Source organism: Urocitellus parryii, chromosome 8 (assembly GCF_045843805.1).
Source record: "Urocitellus parryii isolate mUroPar1 chromosome 8, mUroPar1.hap1, whole genome shotgun sequence".
Lineage (NCBI taxonomy): Eukaryota > Metazoa > Chordata > Mammalia > Rodentia > Sciuridae > Urocitellus > Urocitellus parryii.
In genome coordinates, this window is record NC_135538.1 from 42,051,530 (window position 1) to 42,071,950 (window position 20,421).

The window sequence follows — 20,421 nt, forward strand, 5'->3', positions numbered from 1 at the left end:
AAGACATGGCTCTGATCTCTGAAATTTGATTTAGACAAGATATATAGCTATGGGAGATGGTTCTGAGACAACCCCCAGATTTGATGATTTTCTGGGAGGATTCAGGACTCAGTACATAGTTGTACTCTCAGCTATCATTTGTTACAGTGAAAGGATACAGCATAAAATCAGCAAAGAGAAGAGGTAAATTTGGTGAAATCTGGAGGAAATGAAAGTGTAAGATTCTAACTGTTTTACCATGGAAACACATAGGATATGCTTAAGTCCTCCAGCATTGAATTGTGACAACTTGGATAAAATGTTATCTATTGGGAAGTTTGTTAGAGATTATTGAACAGTTTATTTTATTGGGGTCTGACTGTATAGGCACTTTCTGCCTAACACATATTTCACATGGTTACAAATAATGCAGATATTCAGCATAAACCACATTTTTTTTTAAAAAATTATTTTTTATAGTTTAGGTACAGTGAAAGCCCTCTGATCCATTCTTGGAATGATGGTGATAGGTAACAGGGAGATGTACATGGTGGAAACATGAGGTTAAGGGAATGATTCTATAAACTGGGTCCATTGTGCTGGCCTCCACATGCTTTTTTGTGGGGATTGAACTCAGGGGCCTTGACCACTGAGCCCTGTCCTCAGCCCTATTTTGTATTTTATTTTATTTTATTTTATTTTTTTTTAGAGAGAGGAGAGAGAGAGAGAAAGAGAGAGAGAATTTTAATATTTATTTATTTTTTTTTAGTTCTCGGCAGACACAACATCTTTGTTTTGCATGTGGTGCTGAGGACGCATGCCAGGCAATCCTGCTACCGCTTGAGCCACATCCCCAGCCCCCTATTTTGTATTTTATTTAGAGACATGGTCTCACTGAGTTGCTTAGCACCTCACAGTTGCTGAGGCTGGCACAATCCTCCTGTCTCAGCCTCCTGGGCTGCTGGGATTACAAATGTGTGCCACCGTGCCTGGCCACGTGCTTTTCTTTTAAAAAACAAATTACTAGCAACCCTGCCTGGCTTAAATTAACAAGATATATTACATTCTTCATCAAATTACCCATTATTTGAAGTAGAAATACTGGTCTGAAAGGCTCCATCCTGCTAAGTTACACTTAAGTGGGGGACTTTGGTGACCCTTATAGAGACTAGATTTCAGAACTCACGGAGATAAGGATAATTCCCTTTAACTGTAAAATTTTTAAGAATAAGTTCCAATCAGAACCAATTAGCATTGGCCAAAGTGACCCATAGTTGCCTCAGACCATTACTGCGTACAGTGGTTTGAAAATATGGTGCAATCATGCTGTCAGTCAAAAGTCAAGTGGTTGGTGAGACTCTCAGAAAACTTCCCTAGACCCCCAATAAAACTAGAGGGCAGGGCTGGGGATAAAGCTCAGTTGGTAGAGTGCTTGCCTTGCATGCACAAAGCCCTGGGTTCAATCCCCAGCACCACAAAAATAAATAAATAGATAAAAAGAAACAAACTGGAGGGCATGGGATGGGGGCACATATCCCTCACTCTGAGAAGACTCATTCTCTCCCTTGCCAGTGACCTGTTTCCTCCTTTTCCTATCTGTCTAATAAGCAGTCTGTTCTTTTAATAAGCCTCAGGTCTTGCTGGAATCCTCTCAAGCAAGAACACTAGAAGCCAGGGTAGAGACTTCACATCTGCCTGGCTTGGGCTTCACAGGCAGTTTTCTTCTGCAACAGTGGGAACTTCTAAACTCCAATTTTCCAGATGCTATCAGAGTCTAACCTTGAAATCAGTACTATCTAAAGACAGAAGTCCTGCCATGTTAACTTTTGTGTGTGTGTGTGTGTGCACAGACCTGAGGTCACAATAAAATGAATTAGATAGGGAAATCCATTGATAACTGCATACCATCTTTGTGAACTTGCCTAAGTTCATACAGAGTCTCTCTCTCTCTCTCTCTATATATATATATATATATTTGCTATCTAAAGCTTAATCCTCTTTCTACTTGACTCCAAACTTCTTTTCCCTCTTGGGTACATTTTTCTGTCAGCTTACTTCTTTATTTCCTATATAGTTGAACTTTTCTGTCAGATACCCTACCAAGAACACGAAGCATGACCCTATCTTTCCAACTTGGAAAAAAAAATTTAGTTTTGCCTCTAAGACCCTTATAGTACCTGTTGCTCTATTTTAAATTTCCTTCATGGCTAACTTTCATGAAAATGAAAATAATTCTAGGTACCTCTACTTTTTCAGTTCTTATTTCTTTATTGTAAACTGGATTTAATCTTCAAATTCCCATGAAACTAATCTATTCAGGGTCTCCAACAATCTCCTTATTACTAAATCTAATAATTATCAGTCCTTTTTCACTGATGATTTGTATTTTGTTTGGGAATTAGAATTGGAGGGAATCTATTGGGAGTAGGTAAGTTTTGGGAAAGGGGAGAAGGGTTGAAAGCTCTACTTGTGAAGAATGGGAGGAAGGGTTAGAATGGAGACTTACAGAAGAATCATTAGGAAAAGTAGGGGTTGTAGATTTTTAAAAAATTATGACAATGTTCTTTAAATTTTCAGTTTTCTTTCTTTCTTTTTATTTTTTTTAATTGTATATTGGAGATGGAAACAGAATTTTAAACCAGTCAATATATTTGCGGGCCAGATGGGAAGAAAAGACTATGATGTGAGGGAACTGTGCAAGAAAGTTTTGAAAGCCATGGCTGTAGTATTTTTGTATCTTTCACTAAAATGTCAGATTATGTTTATTTCCGTCCACTGACACCAATATTAAGATAATAATATATTTGTTCACAAATCTTTTCAGTGCTCCCCAAATTGATGCCATAGTAATATGTGACTGGGGAGACTGAGTTGTAGTACCTGAAAAGGTAGTAGTCTACATATTTCCTAAATATTTCCTGCTAGAATTTTTATAGCTTTGCCTATTTTTTTAAATAAAAATACTTGGACTTCTAGACTGCAAGTTCCTGAAATTAATGAGATTTTATTTTATTAGATAACCACAGCAGTTCAGCAGTGTGTTCAGTACTTGGAATTATGTGAGACCATGAAAACTGATGAAATTTTGGAACATTCAAAGCATTGTGGTACGTATTTTTTTTTTAATTACACACATTAAAAATGTTTAATTTTGCTGGTCATGGTGCACTCGCCTGTAATCCCAGTGGCTCGGAGGCAGAGGTAGGAGGGTCGCAAGTTCAAAGCCAGCCTCCGCAACTTAGGAAGGCCCTACAGCAATTTAAGAGAGACCCTGTCTCCAAATAAAATATAAAAAAGGACCAAGGATGTGGCTCAGAAATAGCCTTATAATGACTTATTTTTTTAGTAGCTGGTAAATGAGATCACTTTTACCAATGACTTAACATATTTTGAGAAATTAAAAAGATTTAGTGACTTTTTAATAATATCTACCTTTAAAATGAATGTTTAGTCATACTGATTCATACTATATGCAGCTCTTCAAGTTATATTAGGCATTAGTATTCTAATCTCTCATACTACCATGATATGTAGTCCCTTTTTCTCTTCTGCTATTGTCTCACTCTTTTAATCAGATACTTAAGCACGTTAGAGGAAAAATTCCCTACAATGTAGTTTTTATTATCAAATACCCCATCCTGCCCTGTGCTTCATTTCTACTTATATTCAGTCTGAGCTAAAACATCCTAGATAATTTAAAATCTGGCCCTAATTTTTTTTATCTGGTCTCTTATTTTGATATTGAGTAAAATAAGTCTTCTTTCAGATTGTTTTGCCCATCAATGCCTATATACCTTTGTTATTTTTACTTCTGTTGCCTCTTTCATATTTACTTAAACCAATATAAGTAAATCTTATATCTTATTTATCATGAAAGAATAAACTTCACCTAATTGGAATTTTTCTGGATCTTTGCTTACGGTTCACAACTTGCCATGTGAAACTGAACTTTCATGTTGGTTACATTTATTGTTTTTTGAAACAAATGATAAGTTATTGAGAGTATGAAAGTATCTTATAATTTAGTTTATCCCTGAATAAAATTCTTTAACTCAAAGCATGGGAAAGTGTCAAAGACCAATAATTAATGGATTTCAAAACCTCACATTTTGCAGTGGAGGAGAAAGTGCAGAAATTGAAATTTATTCTTGAAAAGAAACAAAAGTATGCATAATTTTATGTATTATCTCATATAAATATTTTTAGATTTTTCTAATTTCTTGATATTAAAAAGTTACATCAAGCATCCCCCCTAACCCCCACTCTACTAGTTCTCATGGCTTTGCTTTCTTTCTTATCTAGTGGAGACCTTGTGGTATTTCATTGTATTCTTTTGCCATATTCATTTTTTTCCTTCTTCAAATTTTTTTGCTCATTCTTGCCTGTATTTTCCCAACTTTAGGTCAGTTCAGCTTTCCATTTTTTGGGGTTCTCAGGAAACTGAGCAGAGAGAATTTGTTATGTTGATTGAAAAGTGCAAATATATGTTTTCTAACCTCAGTTGCTCTTTTTGTGTTGCTTTGGAATTCTCTTAGGTGATCTTTCTTTGATGTCCCAGCTGTTACAGTATTTGCCAGTTTCAGCAAACCACCTTTCTTGTTATTGCCCACTCTCTTTCAAGAGGACTCCATGGTGATTATTTCACTAAGAAAATAGATTTTTTTTTGTATACGACCTCCCCACATGTCCTGCTTCTGTGTATACGAATGAATGTTTATATACCTTTATCAGTATTTCCTTTCTCTAGCTTGTAATCAAGATGTATCCTATTTCAGATTGACCACTTTATCTGTTCTCTTGATTCTGTTACCTCCTGGAGTGTTTGTGTTTGTTTGTTTGTTTTGCTTTATTTTTAGTGAAACTAGGCCATTTTGTTATTCTGTATCTCTTTGCATTGGTTCTTTCTCCTGCGTTGTCTAACCTGCTCATGGGTGATCCATAATAAAAAATGGAGCAAGTTCTGTGCTCCATATGTTTTACCTTTCTGCTTCCCTTGAAAGAAGAGCTTTCTGTGTATTCTGGATTCCCCAGGTCCCACTTCTTTGCCTCTTCTTCACTTTTCAGTCATAGAAGTAGGCTTCTATTTCTACTCCTCTAAGGCCTTCCCATGTTAGCTTCTAATCTTTCTTGTCCTCATTTAACAGCATGTATCTCTGTTGATTCTTTCCTCCTCATCTTAGTGTCATGTTTTTCTTGTATTCCTTCATTGTCGTACATAGTAAGTTTTGTGTGTTCACTTGAAGAGCCTTTCTCTTTTCTTCACGTTTGTACTGGCAAATGTTTTCCCTTTGTGCTTTTTTCCACTTTACTATATTTGTTTTCTTGAGGGAGCTCATGTACATGGCCTCAAGTATTACATATTTACATGTATCAGTGACTGAAATATGTAAGTTTACATTCCTTTCCTGAATTTCAGATCCACTCACTTTTACTTAATATTACTACCTAAAGGTTATTTATGTCCTTCAAAATTTACAGTACTGAAATCACTGTTCCTTCTCTTTTTAGACCTGTTGTTTTACTCATTGGAATTACTTACATAGGAGAAATTTACCCTGTATACTATGTTAGAAATTGAGTTTTCTCATCTTTTTCTTTCACTGCCTATGTGTAATCCTGGCTATGGCATATTATTTTTCTTTTTTTCCATATTTTTTATTGATGCATTATAATTATATGTAATGGTGGGATTGATTGTGACATACATTTCATTTTCTTAAACATAAACTTTTATTTGTCTCCTCTTCATTTTTTTTTGCTAGTGTTTTTGTGTATAATTTTCTTGATAAAGCTTCTTTCACACCTTGATTTTGTTTCATTCGCTTTCTACACTGCTGTAGAGACAGTGTTCCACTACGTGTATTTAACTCCTTAAAGAGCTTTACTTTTATCCTAATGGCCTCTGTAATAAAGTCCAGATTCTTTCCATGACCATGTCTTCATGATCTGCCCTTTAAAGCTCCTTATCTCTTCCCCTTGTCCTCTGCATACTCTCGTGATACCACCCTGCTGGCTGTAGTCTAATTGGGAGCTAAGTTTAAGTCTCTTTCTGGTTTTTATCATTAGTGAAAAGTGCAGGATCTTGTATAAAATAGATATTTGATATATCTTGACTCTATGGGCGAATGAGTAAATAGCAAATAAATATTAGAAAATCTCTATAGTATGATCTTTTGTGTTTCATATGGCAGTTTTTTAGATTTTGGAATTTTTTTTATAGATTTTACATGCATTTACTTTTAGTTAGTAAAACTGCAGAGTAACTAACATTTTTTATTGACTTCTTTCCTTCCTTAACTTACTTTTAAAGCATGTCCTTGATGACAGGTGATAACTCTGGCAATTTTTGGTATTTATTTTAGAATGAGCACTGATGCATATAATACGATACACACACACACACACACACACACACACATATATATATAGTCTGATACATATTATACTACATATATATATATATATATATATATATATGGTCTGATGCATATTTTTCTGAGTTTTGTCAATTTTATGACTACTTTTTCTCAGATTTATGTAAAGAGCCTTAGCAAACAAGGAAATAAATATTAAATTTTTTTTTTAGTTGTAGTTGGATATAATACCTTTATTTTATTTATTTTTGTGTGATGCTGAGGATTGAACCCAATGCCTCATACATGCTAGGTGAGAGTCTACTGCTGAGCCACAACTCCAGCCCAGGAAATAAATATTTTTAAAATTCCCACCAACAGTGTCTTCATTATAGACTAGAATCTTGTGTGTTTAGAAGAAAATGGAGAGAGGTACTGTAAAATATTTAAACATTAAAATGTTTTTGTTTCTTCTTTTAAGGGAACAAACAGAAAATTGTCTACTACTCAGGACAAGAATTACAATATATTTATTTCATTCACTCATTATGCATTTTAGGAAGATTATTGATCTATAAACAAGGCAGAAAACTCTTTCCCATGAAGCTAGAGGATAAAAAAGGTAAGTGAGATTAGGAGAAATGAATATGTGGAAGTAAGGTAATATTTATATGCTGTGGCTCATTCAAGCTTGGAGTTTTCCCATGTTTTTTCAAAGGTATTTAGTTATATACTTTTTAGTTTTATATATATTGAAGTATTTTTTTCTTTGAATTTTCAGTTTCTACTTCTTCCTACATGCATAGGTGTTTTTCTTATTCTCCTAGAATGTAATAATTATTTTCCCCTGTCTCTCAAAATTCTCAACATACTTGATGATCCAGTTCTGGATGTAAAAGTAGAAGACCTTATTTAAGTTCTGGTTGTCTTATACATTATCTAAGATCTTTTGGGCAAATCACTTACTTTATGTTGTTTTGGTTTCTTAAATCATGAAAATTGAATAATGGTATCAGTGATGCTACACTTAGAGAACTTTTGTTTGAGAATATTGTTTTATAAACTGCAAAGCCCAATACCACTTGATACACTATCATATTGTTTTTACCCTAAGTCTTCTTAATTTTCCTCTATTAAACTTTGGCACATGTTGCTAGTTATTCTTATTTCCCTTAAAACCCTAAGCTTATCTAAGAATATACTACAGAGTAGGGGCTGTCAAAATTTTCCTGTAAAGTGCTAGATACTAACTCTTTTAGCCACACTGGGCCACATAATGTCTTTCTCTGTGTGTGCACCTGAATGTACCCCCCCCCCCAAATAAATAAATAAATAAAATAAAAAGGTAGCATCACAATCTGGAGTCTGCTGTTCCTAGAAAGGGCTTGTGCAAGGTTGGTCCTTGGTTGGTGTCTAGAATTCTTTTATTCCCAGCCCTGAGAGATACCTAAGCTATAGACTGATCACAGTGTCTATTCTGCTTACAATGTGTTTTACACTAAACACTTAATTTCCTTTTATGAATTTAGAAATTTGGTATGTGCTAGGCAATAGGTGCCTGAATCTTCAACCTTCAGTAAAAACTTTGGGATTTATAATGACCTTTCCTGATAGCCATTATTTTACATATGTTTTTAAAATTCAATCCTAGAAGAATTAAATGTATTCTGTATCACTCTGTGGAAGAGAACACTTAGAAGCTTGTGCCTGGTTTTCTCTGGATTTCACCACATTCCCCATTTCCCTTGGATTTTTCTTTGTGTGCTTTTGATGTAACAAAACATAGCTGTATGACTGTATGTTGAAACATTCGAGTCTTGCTAGTAAATCACTGAATCTGAGCATGGTTTTGAGGAACCTCAAACACATTTTAAAAATGAAAATCCATTCTTAGCTTGTGAGCATTACAAAATCAGATCATAAGGACTACAATTTGCTGACCTGTGTTATGGAGTATATTCTAGACTTCTAGGCATCTCTCTGGTGGTCTGGAGTAGGGTGTTGTGAAACCTGGTTGTTGGTGATCTGTTGATTTTGCAGTAGTCATGATGCCCCTGTGAATCTTGAGAATATGTAGTTCTTAGCCTGGTGTCAGAAGCCTAAAAGGGGGAGGCTAGAACTTAGGGAAGTTTTAGGTAAATGAATCTGTACTATTTTTGACAAGCATTCCTTAAGTGAATAACATGTTTATGTGCAGAGCTGAGCAGAAACATTTTGACTTAAAGATTAAGGTAGCAAAAGAGACAGAAATGTCATGAAGTCCAAGATGTCTAGCTTTTTCACTCTGATTTTAGTCACTGATCAGATGTCTGCACAGGCTCAAGTGAAGAGTCAGTGCTTTTGACAAAAGCAGCCTTCAAGTCCATGAAAAATAACCTGGGCAACCATTACCATAACTCTCATATAAGATATGTTATGTATCAGAGCTAATGGGAGACTTAATAGTGCATTGCTCAATTGTGTGATTTCCAAAATTAATGAATTTTAAAGTCAACTAAAGGTAAGTAACTCAGAGCAAGTGAGACTGGAAGATTCACTTAGCTTTTTCCTTAGTTTTGCTCCTAATTGAATAAGTACAAATAGCAATAATCAGATTTATGAATCTTTTAATTAGAAGTTTATACTAAGTGATTAGCTAAAAAAAAAAAATCCCCTGTCCCTCCACATAGCCCACATCATATTGTTTGCCTTGCCATTTTTTAATATACTATGTCTAATTTGTTCTGGAGTCATGTGTTTTTGATTATAGCTTCTGCCTTCCTGATTGGATCATGTTTTCTATAAAAACTCAGTCATAGATTGATGAGCCCTTAGTTAAATTGTCCTAGGTTGTAAGTATATAATAGGGATTAATTTCTTTCTTTTTCTATTTCTTTGTGAAGATTCAGTATCCCTTACAGATCTGCTGGTTCTATTTACCCAACTTATCTATTATTCACCAAGTTGTCCAAAGATGACATCATCTCCACACTCAGGTAATTTGGCTTGAGTAATAAAAAGCATCTAAAAATATTTAGGTATTGCCAGAATGTTTTGAGTACCTGGTGTAGTTTTGTCAATAGATTTCATTAAGATATAGCATTATTAAGAAGAAATTACATTGGTTCTGAAGTAAACCATGAAATTTAATTTTGTTCATTGATGTTCTAAGATATTTCTAATCTACTAACCTCTTAATTTAGGATCAATTTTCCTGAGGATTTTAATATTCTTTATTAAAAGGAAGATGTTCTCAAGAAATGAGATCATGCTTGATTGATAGGTACTAATTTGTTTTGTTTTTGATATTTTCTGTCTTTTATCTTTCCCAGAATGTTTTGATCAGCTTACATGTTTTAGCTCACATCCAAACTTCACAATCTTTTCAGGGTCCTTTTTTATTGAAGATTAAAGAAAAAATACATATACAGCACAATTTTTCATATCTCTGATTGTATAAAAAATATGTTCATACCAATTCGTGTCTTCATATACGTACTTTGGATAATGATGTCCATCACATTTCACCATCCTTGCTAACCCTTTCCCCATTCCCTTCCCCTCCCGTCCCTTTGCCCTATCTAGACTTAATCTATTCCTCTCATGCTGCCTCTCCCTACCCGACTATGAATCAGCCTCCTTGTATCAGAGAAAACATTCGGCATTTGGGTTTTTTGGATTGGCTAACTTCACTTAGCATTATCTTCTTCAACACCATCCATTTACCTGCAAATACCATGATTTTATTCTCTTTTATTACTGAGTAATATTTCATTGTGTATATAGGCCACCTTTTTTTTTTATCCATTCATCTACTGAAGGGCATTTAGGTTCCTTCCACAGTTTAGCTATCGTGAATTGTGCTGCTATAAACATTGATGTGACTGTGTCCCTGTAGTATGCTGTTTTTAAGTCCTTTGAGTATAGACCCAGGAGAGGGATAGCTGGGTCAAATGGTGGTTCCATTCCCAGATTTCCAAGGAATCTCTAAACTGCTTTCCATATTGGCTGCACCGATTTGCAGTCCTACCAGCAATGTATGAGTGTACCTTTTTCCCCACATCCTTGCCAACACTTATTGTTGTTTGTATGCATAGTAGCTTCCATTCTGACTGGAGTGAGAAGATAACTTAAGAGTAGTTTTGATATGCACTTCTCTAATTGCTAGAGATGATGAACATTTTTTCATATATTTGTTAATTCATTGTATATCCTCAGAATTCTGAGAAGTGTCCGTTCAGGTCCTTGGTCCATTTATTGATTGGGTTATTTGTTTTTTTGGTGTTAGTTTTTTGAGTTCTTTATATATCCTAGAGATTAGTGCTCTATCTGATGTGTGAGGGGTAAAGATTTGCTCCCAAGATGTAGGCTCTCTATTCACCTCATAGTTGTTTCTTTTGCTGAGAAGAAATTTTTAGTGTGAGTTCATCCCATTTATTGATTTTTAAAATTTTAATTCTTGCACTGTGGGGGTCTTATTAAGGAAGTTGGGCCCTAATCCCACATGATGAAGATTAGGGCCTTTGTTCTTGTCAGGTATTTTGGTCACAGTGACACAAAGCTGACCAATACACATACTGTATTTTCTTTATTCATTCTTCCATGGGATCCTAGAATGATTCCATTTCTTAGCTTTTGTGAACAGTGCCAAAATAAAAAATGGGTATATAGGTAATGCTTTTATATGCTGATTAATTTGCTTTGGATATATTCTGTATTTAGTTTTTGAAGAACCTATATACAGTTCTCCATAATGACTGTATTAATTTACATTCTTACCAACAGTTTATAAGCAAGCATTCTTTTTCCTTTCTCATCCTTGCCAGTGTTTGTTACTTTTTACAATAGCCCTTCTGACTGGGATTAAGTGGAATTTCAATGTAGGTTCAATTTGCTAAAGATACTTGATGGCTAAAGATATTGAGCATTTTAAAATTTATGTGTTTGCCATTTGTGTGTGCATATATATGTATGTATGTATATATATATATATGTTTTTTAAACTCTCTATTTGGTTTATATGGCTTTTTTTTTTTTTTTTTTTTTTGGTCCCAGTGATTAAACCCAGGGGCACTTTATCACCGAGCCGAGCCACATCCCTAGTCCTTTTTATTTTTTATTTTGAAACACAGTCTCGCTAAGTTGCTTAGAGTTTGCTAAATTGCTGAGACTGGCCTTGAACTTGGGATCCTCCTGCCTCATGCTCCTGAGCCACTGGGATTACAGGTATCTACCACCATGCTGAGCTTCATTTGGCCAATTTTTTTTTTTTGGATTACTTATTCTTCAGTAATTGTTTTGAATTCTTTCTATATTCTAGTTATTAATCTTGTGTTATATGAATAGTGTTAAAGATTTTTTCCCATTCTGTAAATTGTGTTCCACTCAGTTGGTTGTTTCCTTTGTTACAAATTTTATGTAATCTAATTTTTCAATTCTTGTTTTTGTTTTCTAAATCAAAGGAGTTCAATTCAGGAAATCAGTGCCTATGTCAGTATCTTGAAATGTTTCCTCTATATTTTATTCTAATAGTTTCAGAATTTCAGGTCTTCTTATAGTATTTGATCCATTTTGAATTGAATTTTGTATATTATGAGAGACAGGACATTTAGTTTTACTATTCTACATATCTACATATTCATATATCTCCAGTTCCCCACCACTTGTAGAAGAGGCTATTTTTTTTTTCTCAGTTTGTGTTTTTGGCACGTATGTCAAGATTAATTGGCTGGAGATATATGAATTTATTGCTGGGACCTCTGTTTTGTTCCATTATTTTATATGTTCATTTTTATACCAATACCATATTCTTTTTATTACTATGAGTCTGTGGTATATAATGAAATCAGGTATCATGATATCTCCAGTGGTGTCCATTTTTCACAGGACTATTATATATTATATTATATATTATATATATATAATATTATATTATAGCTATTTGGGATCTTTTGTATTTTTATGAATTTTAGGACTTTTTTCTAGTTCTGTTAAGAAAGTGGTATTCTGATGATTATTTTATTGATTCTGTAGATTGCTTTGGATAGTAAGTCCATTTTAATAATATTAATTCTCCATTCTTCCAATCCATGAATATGGGTGATCTTTATATTTTTTAGTGTCTTTTTCAGTTTGTTTCTTCAGTGTTCTGTAATTTTCATTGTAGAGGTCTTTTACCTCCTTTTGATTAGGTTAATTTCTAGGGTTTTGTTTTGTCTTTGTTGTTTTTTGCTATTGTGAATGGGGTTGTTATTCCTGACGTCTTTCTCAGTGAGTTCATTGTTGGCATACAGAAAAGCTATTTGTGTGTGTGTGTGTGTGTGTGTATGTGTATGTGTGTGTGTGTATGTGTGTGTGTGTTAATTTTGTGTCTAGCTTTTACATTGGATTTATTAGTTCTAAGAGTTTCTTGGGGGAATATTTGTGGTTTTCTAAGTTTAGAATCATATCAGTAAACTGGGATAATTTGATTTTATTCTTTCCTTTTTGTATCCCTTTTACTGCTTTCTCTTGCCTAATTGCTTTGGCTAAAATTTCAAGTAGTATATTGAATGAAGTGGTATCTTATTTCTGATCTTAGAGGGAATGCTTTCAGTTGTTCCCCATTCAGCATGATGTAGGCTGTTGGTTTGTTATATGTAACCTTTATTATGTTGAGATATGATCCTTCTATACGTAGTTTATTCATGAAGGATATTAAGTTTTATTAAAAGCTATTTCTGTATGCATTGAGGTACTTTTCTGATTTTTTTCTTTATTCTTGAATCTCTTTATGTGCTATTTCTTTTACTGATTTGCATATGGTGAAGCATCCTTTCATCCCTGGAATGAAAACAACTTGACCATGTATATCATCTTTTTAATGTGCTGTTGAATTTTATCTACTTAATATTTTACTGATAATTTTTGCATTTATGTTTACCAGGAATATTGGCCTATAGTTTTTTTGTGTGTGTGCCTTTGTCAGGTAATATTGGTTTGTAGAATGAGTTTGGGATGGTTCCTTCTCTTTCATTTTTATGGACTAGTTTGAGGAACATTGATATTAGTTCTTCTTTAATGTTCTGTAAACTGTAGCAGGGAATTAGTCTGGTCCTTTACTTTTATTTGTTGGGATACTTTGTCTTATTATTTTAATCTTTTTACTTATTGTTCTATTTAGTTTATTCTAATATGTTCTTAGTTCATTTTGATAGGTCATATTTGTCTTGAAATTTATGTTTTTTTCTAGTTTTTTTTTCAACTTATTGGTATGCCATTTTTCAAAATATTCCTAGTGACTCTGAATTTCAGTGGTATCTGTTTTAATGTTTCTTTTTTCAACTCTAATTTTATTTACCTTTCTCTCTCTCTCTTTCTCTCTGGGATAATCTATCTAAAGATTTGTTTATCTTTCAAAGACCCAACTCATTGTTTCATTGATCTTTTGCATTGTTTTTAAAATCTCTATTTGTTGTATTTCTGCTCTGATCTTTATTATTTTTTCCTCTACTGATTTGGGGTTTGGTTTGTTCTTATTTATCTAAGACCTTGAGATGTATCGAGTTTTTAATTTTAGCTCTCTCTGTTCTTTTAATATAAGTACTCATTACTATAAACTTCTCTCCCAGCTTTCACTGTATTTCACCCATTCTAGTATGTTGTGATTTTATTTTGATTTGATTCTAGGAATTATCAAAATTTCCCTCTAATATTTTCAATAATTCACTCTTCAGAAGAGTATTATTCAATCTCTATGTATTTGTATAATTTCTATAGTTTTTCTTGCTATTGATTTCTTGTTTCATTTCATTGTAATCTGATAAGATTCAAGAAATTATTTCTGTTTTTTGGATTTCTAAGGTTTGCTTTACATCCTAATATATGGTCTGTTTGAGACCATATATTAGGATGTAAAGTTCCATGTGTTAATGTGTTAATGAAAAGAATACTGTTGTTAAATGGAATATTTTATAGTTGTCTTTTAAGTATATTTTATCTATAGTATAATTTAACTCTGATGTTTTTTGTCAATTTTTTTGGTCTGGATCATCTCTATTGGTGAGAGTAGGGCACTCCCTTTGTGTCTAGTTTGTGTCTGTGTTTTATATTTTTGGGTGCTCTAGTTTGTTTTATATTTTTGGGTGCTCCAATATTTAGTACATATATATATTTAAAATTGTTATAACATGTTGATGAATTGTTCCCTTCATCAATATGTAATAACTTTCTTTGCCACTTCTAACCGATTTTGTCTTAATATCTCTCTTTTGTTGGATATAAGTGTAGCAGTTCCTGCTTGCTTTCAGATTCCATTTGCTTGCAATATCATTTTCCATTCTTTTAGTTTGTGAATACCTTTTCAGGTGAGGTAAGTTTCTTGGAGGTGGATCTTGTTTTTTAATCTATGGGGTATCTTTTATTATCAAATTAAGACCATTAACCTTTTGGGTTATTGTTGAAAGTTGTGTAGTTGTTCCTGTTGTTTTCTTGATTTTCTTTTTGTTTTAAATATTCTAAGTTCTTTTCTTCTGTTTATTAATTTTTGACATTTGATAGTTTACTATATCAATAATGTTTTTTTTTTTTTTCTCTTTGGTGTGTCTCTTCTTGAAGAAAGATTTATTCTTTTCCATGCTCTCATGATTGTGCTACTTCCTTCTTGCTTTTGGTTGTAGAATGTCCTTAAATATCTTCTGTAATGCTGGTCTAGTGTTTATAAATTCCTTTAGTGGATTTATTTTTTTATTTAATTTAATTTTTTTTTAATACTGGGAATTGAAACCAGGGCACTTTACTAGTGAGCCACACCCCAACTTGTTTATCCTGTATTTTGATACAGGGTGTTTTTGAGTTGCCAAGCTAGCCTTGAATTTGTAATCCTCCTATTTCAGACTCCCAGGCCACTGGAATTACAGATGTGTCCCCAAACCCATGTGAATTCCTTTAGCTTATGCTTATCTCAAAAGTTCTTGATTTCTACTTAAATTTTGAAGGATATCCTTGCTTGGTATAGTATTCTTGCCATTTTTTTCCAGAACATCATTAAATACTTCATTCCATTCCCTCCTGGCCTTTAGAGTTTCTGATAAGAAATCTGATATTTTAATGGATTTGCCTTTAATTGTGTTTTGGTGCTTCTTTCTTCTAGCTCTTGACACTTTTTCTTCTGTACTTTTGCAGTTTAACTATAATGTGGGTAGAGAGGTTCTCTTCTGGTTGTGTCAGTTTATATTCTAAATAATTCCTCTATCTGGAAGTTTACTTCTTTTCCACAATTTGGGATATTCCCTGCTATAATTTCACTGAATAGGTAACCTGTGTTCTCGCCTTTTCCCTCTTCTATGCAGTTTATGCAAATGTTTGATATTTTAGTGTATTCACTAGATCTTGTATTTTCCTCTCATTCTTTTTTTTTTCTTATTGCTGTCTGAATATATTATTTTGGCAAGTTGTCTTCAAGCTCTGATTTACTTGATCCAGTTTGTTTCTGATGCCTTCAATTGAAAATTTTTTCGGACTTATAGAGCTTTTCATTTCCAAGATTTATTTCAGGTATTTTTTCCAAAATCTCTATTTCTTTATTCATATCCTGCATTGTCTTCCTTAATGCATACTACTGTTTATTTTTCTTCTCTTTGGTTTCTGTTATTTTTTATTCTCCCAAGAGAATTTCATTGAGCTTTTTAAAGATTATTCTTTTGAATTCTTTGCCTAACTTTTCATCCACTTAGATATCTTTAGAATCTTTTACTATAGAGTAATGAACTTTAGGAACTGTTATATTGCCATTTTTTAAAACATTTTAAATCTACTAGATGTTATTACAATATCACATGCTTTCTTTATGATAAAAAGTATCCTTTGTTTGTTACAATTACTTGTTAATATTTTGATTTGCCATCTGGAGGACTGTTTTTGTCTTATTCACATCTGTGTCAGCAGTGCTTCTTCGTACAGTGTCTGGTGTTTATCAGAAACTCAATAAATAGAAGATGATTGTATAAATGCATGTATGAACACATGGTGGTCAGTGATACTGCTTACTGTGAAGAAGTTTTCTCATCAGGAGCTGTTTAAAAAATCATTCAACTTCACTTTTACATTTTCGTTTTGTCAGGTATCAGGTTGAAGTCAGCATACTCATGGCATATTGACTTATATAACATATATTAAGAAGTTTCTTAGTCTTAGTACTGTATCTTACTAGCATAGTCTTATATGCTGTTGGAGGGATATTAGGTCAGATATTTGAAAATATGTTGATTTCTGAAATAAAAAGTCGTGTTTTAGTTACAGTTCTAATCATGTTTCATTTATGTGTTTTAGTGTTCATATTTTAAAAAAATCTTAAGAGTAACTCTTCCTTTCATTGTTTTTGTGGTAACACAAGAAATTTACTAGTCTCCATGAAAATTCATTAAAGTTTCTCTTCTCTTCTGTCTTCTGCTTTGTTCATGTTGTTGTCTTACTGAATCTCATTTAACTATATACTAGGCTCAATATCTGAATACATTATTTAGGGAAAAAATGAAAAGTGAATACAAGTAAGTATTTCCTAGATGGAGAAAAGTTCTGAGACATCATCAATATCAAGCATTGTTATAATGTCACGCTGTAAATGATCTTATATTCTTTTCTTTTGACATTTATTTTTTTATATAGTTGGTTTTTATTAACTTGAAAGTGTATTGAGATAATTGAAATCTTAATTTTTAGGTTATAATTTGGTATTGGCATTGAGTTGTGGGATTTTTAAACTATTACCTTTGATATTGAGCTTTATGGAAGATCATTAGCTAATATATAAAAAAGTATTAAGTATCTAGTGTTTTAAGTTTTAATTTATCAAAATACTTTTTGTTTGTCAGAGAATTATTCTCCTGCAAGTATGGTGACTGAAGTTCTACGGATACTCTGTGATCAAAAAGAATGTGCAATTGAATGCTTATATAACAATACTGTGGTAGAGACACTTCTCCAGCCTGTTCATAATTTAATGAAGGGAACTGAGGTTGGTATTAAGTCACTAAAGACAAAAAGTGTCCCTAAACTGAGTATTTATAATATTTAATTAGACTTTATTTTTATGTATTTGAAATATTTTATTATACTCTGTTTCCAAAAATGAATGTATTTTGTTTGATATACATTTTTATTGGTTAAATCATAGTTTATACAGTTGCTTGATTTAATAGATATCACATGGTCGGGGAATACACAGACATCTTAATTTTTTTCTAATCATGCTTACTTCTACAGATGTAAAGAACTTAGAATTTTTTTTCTATTATGAAGCTATTTGTTTTACAAATCTAATAAATCTTCTAACTGTCTTGTTATTTGATTAAATGGCAGTTTTATAGCCTTTGGAAATATGATTATTATCCCAAAGAGCCAATTCTGTTTTACGGTAAGTAAAACTAGTATTACCATGCAAAGAAAGCTTATATGTAATTCCAGTACTGAACATATGATGTGTCTTTATAGTTTGCAATGTGTGCTTCCTTACATTGTATATTTTTTCATAACTGAGACTGAAGGAAGTGACTTGCTCAAGATCAGGCATTTAACAGGTGGCAGAGTTGGTGCCCTTACTAGTCCTGCTATCTATCCAATGTGTCCCTCTGCTTGTATAAGTTAAGTTTGTAGAAAATGACTTTTAGAGTGCATCAATAGATTAAAAATGTTTTTGTCTTTTCATACCTGTTTTGTTGTGTTTTTGTTAGACTCATCTCCCTCTTAAACTCGTACTTTCACGGACTATCACATACTTTTCTGCTTGTTGTTTTCTCTGGATAAATTTCAAAAATGTTAACTTGGTATTTACCAATGTTTTTTGTGTTTTTGTCCCATTTTTTTCTCATATATACTAGTTACAACAATCCATTTGAATATTCTGTATGAGATTATTATACATTTCTATCTTTGCATGCTTTCTTCTTACCCTGGAAAATATTAAACTTGGTCCTCATGAAAAATTCCTCTCTTTAGACAAGATTTTTTCTTTAAATCTCCCAAACTAAGGTGTTTGTTTTTCTATATTCCCATGTTATATACTTCTGTAATTGTACTTATATTTGAATTTATTCTTGATAGCAGAACCAGTCCTCTGGCACATAATAGAAATTTAATAACTAATTGAAGTCAGTCAGCATCACCCAATCACTACTATGTCATTGCTTTGCTCTCAGTACTGAAAATGTAGACGTGAATAAGACATGTTTATTGACTTTAAGAATTGTATTTTCATAGGTGAGGCAGTCTTTTGAACAAAATATATTTAAAATGAGGAATAGAAAGTTCCAAAGAAAAAATGTGTCTATGAGAGAATACATACATTCTCATAGATAGGTATATATAAATGAGATAGTTTATCTATACAAACATATTAGAGAACAAAAGTACTCTAGGTGAAATTGTCCAAAAAAAGATATTTAATATGAAAAGGAAGACTAAATATAATTGAGTGGATATTCCTGTATATTTTCAGGGAATATTCCGGACTTATCATTTGTTAAACTAACCTACCAAATTTATTCGATTGTATTAGTGGTGACATACATATTTTAAAATTTATTGTAGAGAATATGTGCACTGGCATCCATGAAAGTGTAAGGAAATTATAAGCAGACCTTGCAAAACCCAGAAATTATTGTAGATGGAATCTAGCATTAACATAGTTCTCTAGGTTTTGTTATTTGTTTTGTGCTATTTTGCTATGTTTTGGCAAAGGCATTTTACTACTTAACATTTAAAGGAAACAGTAAATATGATTGGTTTGGTTTGTTTGCTTCCCGGGTGACATTCCTGGGTATTGGCTAACCCATGAACTGGTGGTCTCAGATTTACATTCCTGAGTCAATCAATGTATGAAGGGATGATGTTTCTTAGGTAGGGTGGCAGTATTTTAGATCCATGTGATATAATTATATTGAATAGTTAGGAATCTAGTGGGTGAAAAGTATAGGGAAAAGTGGAAATAGAGGGAGCTAGTATGTTTGTTAACCAGAATTACATAAAAAATATATATCAGAAGCAGCAATTTCCAATAATTGGATTCGGTGAAAAATCTTCCTCATCAGTTGTTCTAGGAAAATAATATAATCTAATGATACATTTCATTCAGTCATATTATTTTCACAGCCAAATGAATCGTTAAGTATTTTTTGTTGTTGTTGTGGTAACATAACTTTATTAGACTACATACCTTCCATGATATGTCATAAAATTTTATAATTTGTCTTATCTTTTTAATGTACAGACGGCTCCAAATTGTTCTGAAACAGCTTTAATTCATATAGCTGATATCTTGGCCAGAATTGCTGCTGTAGAAGAAGGACTTATTTTACTTCTTTATGGAGAAAACATGAATTGTTCTGAGGAAGAAAGGTATGTACCTACATTTTAAATCTAGATGGCTGTTGCAAGTATAGTTAAATTTCCTAATCAGCCACTAATAAAATGCGAACTGATCTTTAATATGATCTTTTTTCAAAGTGAGAATAGAATCTTCATTCCAGATGGGATCTTTTTCCCCCTTCTCATATTCTCCCTGGGACTTTCTCTTATATACTTCCAAAGCCACCCATGATTGGTTTAAGTCAAATTAAAGGTGCACAAAGGAGAAACTATTTTTTCTCTTCCTTCTGTATAGTCACCTAGTTCTAGATTTTCAGTTAACCAGTGGTCACCTTTTGATGCATTAGATGTACATACATACAAATGTTTATTTTCATATCCTCCTTCCAAAATGTATTGCATTATATATATTACCCCGCAATTTGATATTTTATATGTAACCATGAGCATTTTTCTGAGTGCAGAATGAAACATTTGTAATAGTTGCATTATACTTTTTTTTTTGGTTTATCGAAATTTATTTAAAAATTTCCCCTGTTGATGGACATAATAAGGTTTTATCTAGGAGATTTTTTCCTACATAAATAGCCCTACAGTAATTTTTTTTCTTCATTACCTTGTTGGTATAGTGGATTACATTAATTGATTTCGGGATGACAAATAGCCTTATCTACCTAGAAAAAAATCCCACTTGGTTTTGTCAAATAATGGTTGTTTTCTTGTTGGTATAGTGGATTACATTAATTGATTTCGGGATGCCAAATAGCCT

At 32.7% G+C, this 20,421-nt stretch overlaps 1 protein-coding gene across 1 annotated transcript in view; it reads left to right on the plus strand.

Moving 5' to 3' along the window:
• Nucleotides 1-20,421, plus strand: part of Tbc1d32 (TBC1 domain family member 32) — a 195,664-nt gene that overhangs the window by 36,448 nt on the left and 138,795 nt on the right. The window contains exons 12-16 of the mRNA XM_026394083.2: nt 2,996-3,086; nt 6,814-6,954; nt 9,215-9,307; nt 17,162-17,304; nt 19,555-19,682. Coding sequence (XP_026249868.2) covers nt 2,996-3,086; nt 6,814-6,954; nt 9,215-9,307; nt 17,162-17,304; nt 19,555-19,682 — 596 coding nt within the window. The remainder of the gene's footprint in view (nt 1-2,995; nt 3,087-6,813; nt 6,955-9,214; nt 9,308-17,161; nt 17,305-19,554; nt 19,683-20,421) is intronic.